Source organism: Lolium rigidum, chromosome 6, assembly GCF_022539505.1.
Source record: "Lolium rigidum isolate FL_2022 chromosome 6, APGP_CSIRO_Lrig_0.1, whole genome shotgun sequence".
Classification (NCBI taxonomy): domain Eukaryota; kingdom Viridiplantae; phylum Streptophyta; class Magnoliopsida; order Poales; family Poaceae; genus Lolium; species Lolium rigidum.
The window spans coordinates 164,693,099-164,700,774 of NC_061513.1; the positions used below are offsets into that span (position 1 = coordinate 164,693,099).

Sequence of the window (7,676 nt, forward strand, 5' to 3'; positions counted from 1 at the left end):
ATGCTGGGCAAAACGATGGCGGCGGAAAGCCGCGCCAATTATTTGGCTTGCCCTGGTTTGGTAAGGCTCGCACGGGCGTAATCCAAACAGGCCCTTAGACATGCCCCTGTAATTTTGTAGGATGTTCATTCGGTCATACGCCTCCGATTTCCGTTTGAGTCTGCTGCGGAAACCAGATTATGCTGTGGTTTTCTCTACACTGTTATTTTTTTCCCAGATTAAAATGGGACGGCGAGGATGCAGGTGTAAGCTGGCTCCAGATTTCTTTTTGCCGGAGCAGGCCAATGCAGTTGCTCCTCTTATCACCACCGTTGAAAGATTCAGTCAGCTTGTTTGGGTATTTGAAAGGCGGAATCTGCGTCCACGTGTACAGATTCTCCGCGGAGGAGCCACGGTGAGATGTTTCTCGGGATGGAGGCCGCGACGGAGGAGAGGGACTGCTGCGCCGGCGCCGGCGCCGGCGGGCGTTCTCTCCGATTTGTGTGGATCGGCCGCGGGGGAAGAGATGAAGAGGAGCAGTGTGTCTGTACAGCTTCGGGCGACAGTACTCAGCAGCAGCAGAAGGAATCTCTCATGGGCTTGGCCCAGATGCGGCCCATTAGTGCATATCCAGCTAACCGGGCCGGAGATCAGAGCTCTTCCACTTCCAGGGACCGCCGCCGCGCCGCTCCCCTCCGTCGGCCTCCACCAGATCACTGCGCGCCGCTCCCCTCCGTCTCCCTCCACCAGGCTACCGCTGCCCTCCACAAAACAACCGCCGCTCCCTCCCCGACTGCACCCTCAGCCCTCTGGCCCTCTCAAGCAGCAGCCAGCGAGGCACGGAGGCAAGCAGGCCGGCGGAAGCTCGCCGGTTTAAACCCCCACTTCGCACTCGCAGGCACCCACCCAAGGTACTCTCCTTGCTGAAGGCGATGTACAGCTAACTAATGATTTGATTTCAATTGTACACTTACGAATGTCTAATTCTACCCCTTCGGAACTTGGAGTTGGAACAGGGCATCAACATTCTCAATTGGAGAGGCTTGGAGCTGCTTCGGCATCCTCAGGAGAGCAAACAAACAAGCAGGTAATCTGCTGCTCCTAGCTTCTGTAGATATAGATAGTACTTTTTTATGATTTAAAAAAAATACGGAGTAGTAGAAAGTGTCCCCATATTGGCGCATTCCCAAAATGGCGAATTTAAGTATATGCATCGGCCCGATGATGATACATGTATCTGTATCCTTGCATTTTAGGTTGAAGCAGCTATCATTTCCTCTTCTCCACATGCGTTGATTTTATTAACTTCCGCTTCTTTGTCCATGGCAGGCGAATGCTTCGTGTTGCAAGAATCTGTACGAGATCGAATTCAGCCCGTGCTGTATTTGCATTCCTTGCGGGTCCTCGACCTTTTGCTAGTCGCGACACCACGTATCGCTTGGGCAGTAAGTTTCTTGGGACTAAGTGCACCGGCGATGAACATATAGGATTCCTGACCCACAAACCTCGTGTTGGTAGTTGCGGCGCGTGCTTTTCCACTGCTACCGAAACAGTTCTGGTCCAAGCCCGTGACTCGTCTCAGCTAGCGTTGGAGATAGAGAATGCGATCGATCAGAAGAGGTTTGATGATGCGTTGATGGCATATGAGAAGCATGTTCACATGGACGGGTTCCCAAGGAAGTCTGTTTTGGGTAAGCTCATCACTGGCTTCGCGGTCACCTGTGATGCTCACAGGCTTAACCAGTCATACAATGTGGTCGATCATGTGTCTCGAGACAAGGTTGAATTGTTGGAGAGGGAGCCCCTAATCTACCTATCTCTTATTCTAGCACGTTGCGCTCTTCCTCATCTTGCAGTCAATGTTGTGAGGAAGTTAGTAAAGATGGAAGCATACCCACCCGTTGCTGCATGGTCTGCAATCGTAGCACACATGTGTCAAACTGCAACCGGTTCATTTCTTGCTGCCGACATGGTAATGGAGATTGGATACCTTTTCCAGAATAATAGAGTCGACCCGCGCAAGAAGAGCAATCGTCCATTGCTATCAATGAAACCCAATTCATTTACCTTCAGCATAGTTCTGACAGCATCCCTCTTGTTTGGTACCACTAAAAAGGCCGAACAGCTTCTTGAATTAATGCTCAGGATAGGGGTGAAACCGGAAGCCAGCTTGCTGATTGTCATGGCCCGTATATATGAAAAGAATGGACACAAGGATGAGATTCACAAGTTGAAGAGGCATGTTGATGAGGCATGTGGTCTAAGTGAATCAGAATTCAGGCAGTTCTATGATTGCCTGCTCTCCTGTCATTTAAAATTTGGGGATTTGGATTCTGCTGTGGATTTGGTGTTGGATATGCTTAAAAAGGGTAAAAATGCTAAACGGTCGCTAGAAGCAGCTAAAGCAGTCCTCGAAGCAGTTGAGAATAACAAAATTTATCTTCCTTATGACAAAGCAGGTACTGAAAATCCGGGTTCCCCAAATAAATCTGTGTCTACTGATAGCCAAATGCTGAACTATGTTTCATTCTTCAATGACAAGAGCTTTGCAAAGCTTGAATTAGAGGTGAGACAATTACACAAGCTATTATCAGATAAGCTCCAGGAACAGGTTGGACTAGTTAAATCTGAACATGGTATCCTCCATCCAACTGAAACAATGTATGCCAAACTTGTCAAAGCTTTTCTGGAAGCAGATAAGATCAGTGCGTTGGCATCATTTATTGTGAAAGCAAGCAAAGAAGAATGTCCAGTGTCTGTTGAGAACTCTTTTGTTGTCCAAGTAATAAGTGCATGTATTTCTGTTGGGTTATTAGAGCAAGCACATGATCTTCTTGACGAGATGAGATTTTCTGGAATTAGGGTTGGTTCTTCCATTTATTCGTCGCTCCTAAAAGCCTACTGCAAGGAGGGCCATCATGAAGATGATATAACTGCACTTCTGAAGGATGCTGATCAAGCAGGTATTCAGTTGGACTCAAGCTGCTATGAACATTTGATACAATCCAGGGCACATCGCAATAACACCACAGGTGCTCTCCATCTTTTTAATGAGATGAAGAACTCAAACATTCAAAGATCTGGTCACAGGGAGTTTGAGATGTTAGTACAAAGCTGTGATAACAGTGAAGCTGCTTTGACGACTAAGCTAGTAGAAGAAGTCAGAAGTGGCCATACGGTTAATCATGCTATTCATGACTGGAATAATGTTATACATTTCTTCTGTAAGAAGAGATTAATGCATGATGCTCACAAAGCACTGAGCAAGATGCGTGTTTTAGGCCACATGCCAAATGCACAAACTTTCCATTCTTTAGTAACTGGTTATGCTGCTGTTGGTGGAAAATATGTGGAGGTGACGGACTTGTGGGGTGAAATGAAAGTTCTGGCGAACTCCAACTCAATGAAATTTGATCAAGAACTATTGGACTCTCTGTTGTATTGCTTTGTGAGAGGTGGTTTCTTTCTTCGAGCAATGGAAGTTATAGAATTGATGGAAAAATGCAAGATGTTTATAGATAAATACAAGTACAAGTCCCTGTGGCTTAAATATCACAGAACATTGTACAAAGGTAAAGCTCCCAAGGTGCAAACAGAAGCTCAATTGATAAGGAGAGAAGCAGCATTACATTTCAAGAGATGGATTGGGTTGACATGAGAGTGAGATTCTATGAGCACTTCTAAAGTTAACCACAGAGCATCCCCAATTATCAACTTGTGCAGGGGAAGAGGATCACTACGGCCAACGGGAGCTGAGACACTTCCGACGGAATTGGTTATCTTAGATCACCTACAAGTATACAGTTGGTGCTGCACTTTTATCCCATTTTTCCAATAGCGAGCTCCTCTTAAGTGGCTTGGCTTGTATTGACATTTTGCTGAAGCTCCCACTGAACATGTGCGCCAAGTTGTTAAATGTTAGACAAACAGGCTTTCTGATTGTTAGAAGGTGGAACATTGCACTGCGATGCGAGCTTTAAACTACTATGTGCGATGGTGCCCTCAGAATGTGCTTATGACTTACTATTTGGCATTTTATTTTCTCAGTGCATTTCTAGCGTGCATATTTTTCTACTCTAGATCATACTATAGGGTAAGAATTATATAAAGTCAAATCCTTTTAACTTATTCTTTTCATCACTTGTTTTAGCGATGCTCTTTACCTATAAGCTTTTCCCTCTTGTTTTCTCTGTCTCCATTTACTAATAACTGACAAGTCTATTTATATGTATTATGATAAGAAATTGGTTGAAAACATTGAATTATACATACTCAGTTCACAATATAAATAGCTTAGGACATTGACACGTGTTCAAAGTAACACTTCAGTGGTAATTTTTCAAAACATATGTTGTTTCACAAAAGTAGTTATATAATATGGAATTTATTTCATGACAATTGTAGTAATATCAATTTGATATTGTATAATAATTTACACAGATTCTATAACTGCTTATAAATCATGCCATGTTCTCTGAATCTACTAAATGGGGTGTACAGTTTATCATCCCCATCATTATTCATACACCCTGTTCATTTTGGTGTGTTTGTGATGACATTTAAGAATAAGCCCCCTGCCTATGCTTTTGCAGGATGGTGTGATGGGAACACATGATGAAGAAACTAGAAAGTTTTTCAAGCATTCTTCAGTCATTTGTGTTTTTTCACCTTGATATGCCAGCAGTAAGCTGAGTATTTTCAAACAACAGGCAAGTTGTGGCAGTAGGTTTCCTAAGGTATTTTGTTTAATTTTTTAATAAACTGCAAGCAGTGCTTAGCTAATTAAGAATTACTCATGCTTCCCCTTTTAGCAAGTAAATATTTACCATGATATGTTGGTGCCATATGGATAGTAAATGTGCACCTAAGCTGACAGATAGCTTTATTCAAATAAAATCAGGACACGACAGTTATGTTGAGAAAAAATAAGCATTATCCCATTATTATGAATATCCTTCGTATTCTAGCATCATGTGTGTTCTTGTAGCATGTTAATCTCATTGAGTTTTAATTTTCTAGCATCATGTGTGTTCCCTTGATGCAGGCAAGTGCGAATGGACCAAGACAACTTTGGTACGATTTGCACTGTAAGAATGATGGACCAGCTGCCTATGATGTCTTTTTTTTAGCATCGCTAGAGAAAGGTATCCAAGTTCCGCGATCGATTTAGGAAAGTATCTCGTTGAAAAGATGATGCTCTATTAAAGCTGGAGCATATCTCATGGATACTCAGCCCTTCGGCTAATGTTCCAAATGATCATGTTAGTTTGCGGGTTTCAAAAGAACAAGATTCTGAAAATTGACATGTTCAGGTCTTAGCACTATTCTTGTAAGTTCTGCTTATGGTAACAATTGTGAATTCTAGTCACTTGGAGCGAAACAGGCACACACACATAATGTAGAGAAACCAGAGAGAACATAGATTTAATTTTCTCTTTCTGCTTTCATTAGATAGGTCACACTCTTTTTTGTTTCCTTCATGCTTTTGCTGCTGATTTTTCTGTTGTGTAAATTAAACATTGACGTTTAATGTTATGACATGCTTTACACAAGCTGGAATTTTGATCCCTTGGGATGCTGCAGGTGCTAACAATCTGATACCGATGGAATTGGCCCTCAAAATTGCAAGCAAGATTAGAGCTGGCGAACGATTTACAGTTTATGTAGTCATACCAATGTGTCCTGAAGGAGTCCCTATCACAGCCTCTGTGCAAGAAATTCTTTACTTTTAGGTAAGCTCTATTATGTAAAACGGTAAAACCATTATAGCAGCTATTAGGAAACCCCAAATCTGGGGTTTATCAAGAAATGGATATCCAATCTAAGATTTATTGATACATGGAAATCTTATTCTGCCTTGCAACTTCAATCTCTGCTCTTTGAGCAGATCTTCCACTCGAGTGCACATTGGCATATTCCCTGATGTACACTTTTTTGTTTGTTTTTAATACAATAATACTCTTCCTATGCTCACATTCCTTTGTTTAGTTTGACGCCATTTTATGCTTGTTCTTGGTTTTGGTGACCTCATCTGGTTCTTTCGCTAAGCTGCAGTAACTTTCATAGAGCAACGTAATATGTAATGTCCTTACAGCCTGAAAGTCGCAGAAATGTAATAATGCTAATTGTACTCAAATAATAATATCCATACAGGCCTACCATACCATAAAGAGCTTCTGACTTGCCCCTTTGCAAACTTTCATTGTCCGTGCCACTGAAAGCAGATAATATTTGTACTAAAATCAAAGGAAGATGATACAGTAAATTTAAATTTTACATGCACATATACTGAATCAGGATTTGGGGCCTGGGAATGCTACACCGGGGAACACTTTTACATATTTTTTAAGGGAGGGGTACCTCTGGGATCCCACTATTTATGATATCGGACTACAGAACTCAGACTGCTGCTCACAGAAGCAGTTTGAAAGGTCTTATCAGAAAAGAAAGACACAATCTGGCACATCTCAAAATGCGAGAATAAAGCACTCCTAAGTTCAATATGAAACCAGGGGTTACAACAGCACTAAGGCTTCATATACTTTTCATTAACTAGCAGCACCTGAAATATCCTATAGGAGCCTGGATCCCTTGGCGGCCTCTTTATGAGACAGGGAGGCCATGTTCATATCTATGCTTTTCATCACCCTTCCAACACTCCTCTGTTCTTCAACTAGGAACGTTTCACTCATGATTCATCAAATAAACTCGTAGTTGTCTGCCTGATGGCTGTTGATACTTGATAGTTTTGATGCTTGATTTTGCAAGAGGTTTCAGAGCAAGGAACGAGGATTATTTATATTTAGGATGTATTTGGTAGGTTTGTCATTGTGTTTGTGAAGTGTGACGTGGATTGTGTGACAGCTTACTTGTAGACTTGAATAAAGTGTTTTCACCTTCATGGAAAAGCCAAAATATTAATGGTTTATTCTTTTATCTCACAGACAATTGAGATGATGTATAGAGTAATTGCACAAGAGCTCAAGGCCATGAATATTGAGAATGCAAAGCTTCAAGATTACTTGAACTTCTACTCTCTTGGCAATCGGGGAGAACCATCAACAAATGGTAGTCCTGACTCAGACAAATCTTCAGATAGAAGTGCAGCGGTAATGTGTTGCTGTGTGTTTCATTCCTTCATAAGAAAGAACATTGTGTGAAATTGACCACTTGTATCAGTGTTAAGCCTACCTGTCAGCAGCTTACTTGTCTAACATGCTCCATGCCTGTGTGGTAAGATTAGTCTTTCCGCCTTAACTAAGAAAAACAAAAAAAATGGTAAGGTCCTAGTGAACGTCATAACATACAAATAGGTAGAGCTATATTTTACAAAGTTGTTTCTTACCTTATAGTACCAAAAGTTGAATTAGCCAACTGTTCTTATATCTGTATCAGTATTAGTTAGTTAACATGCCATTGAGCTTCCATCACTTTAACCTACTCTTGTTGTCTGAACAAGAGTGAATATATGACTAAAGATTAGGCAAATATGATTCATCATGAATTCATGAGCACAGTTCCAGCCGTTCCTTAAAAAAATCATATGAACTTCAATTCCCCCTCTTCAAATTCATAGGGCCTGGCTAGAAAATATCGGCGGTTCATGATCTATGTTCATGCAAAAGGGATGATCTATGAAATCTGCTGAACTTCCTTGAATTTCTCTTTTTCCAGGTTAGCAGAGAAGGCTTGGGTAA

At 41.7% G+C, this 7,676-nt stretch overlaps 1 protein-coding gene across 4 annotated transcripts; it reads left to right on the plus strand.

Annotated features, from left to right (window-relative positions):
- Window positions 1-808: 808 nt before the first annotated feature.
- On the plus strand, window positions 809-5,707 carry LOC124666845 (pentatricopeptide repeat-containing protein At1g03100, mitochondrial-like). 4 transcript variants are annotated; one of them, XM_047204172.1, is made up of 6 exons: window positions 809-890; window positions 996-1,066; window positions 1,309-3,967; window positions 4,572-4,715; window positions 5,024-5,308; window positions 5,563-5,707. In XM_047204172.1, the coding sequence occupies exon 3, from the start codon at window positions 1,313-1,315 to the stop codon at window positions 3,635-3,637; it is 2,325 nt and encodes a 774-aa protein (XP_047060128.1). In that variant the 5' UTR covers window positions 809-890; window positions 996-1,066; window positions 1,309-1,312; the 3' UTR covers window positions 3,638-3,967; window positions 4,572-4,715; window positions 5,024-5,308; window positions 5,563-5,707. The 4 variants fall into 4 exon arrangements, with proteins under 4 accessions (XP_047060128.1, XP_047060129.1, XP_047060130.1 ...); XM_047204173.1 differs by lacking the exon at window positions 809-890 and having other exon boundaries at window positions 976-1,066; window positions 1,309-3,975; XM_047204174.1 differs by lacking the exon at window positions 809-890 and having other exon boundaries at window positions 976-1,066; window positions 5,024-5,291.
- Window positions 5,708-7,676: the final 1,969 nt, after the last annotated feature.

Bases quoted from the DNA above. Each gene is read 5' to 3' on its own strand.
- LOC124666845 (XM_047204172.1), top strand. From the start codon at position 1,313: ATGCTTCGTGTTGCAAGAATCTGTACGAGATCGAATTCAGCCCGTGCT.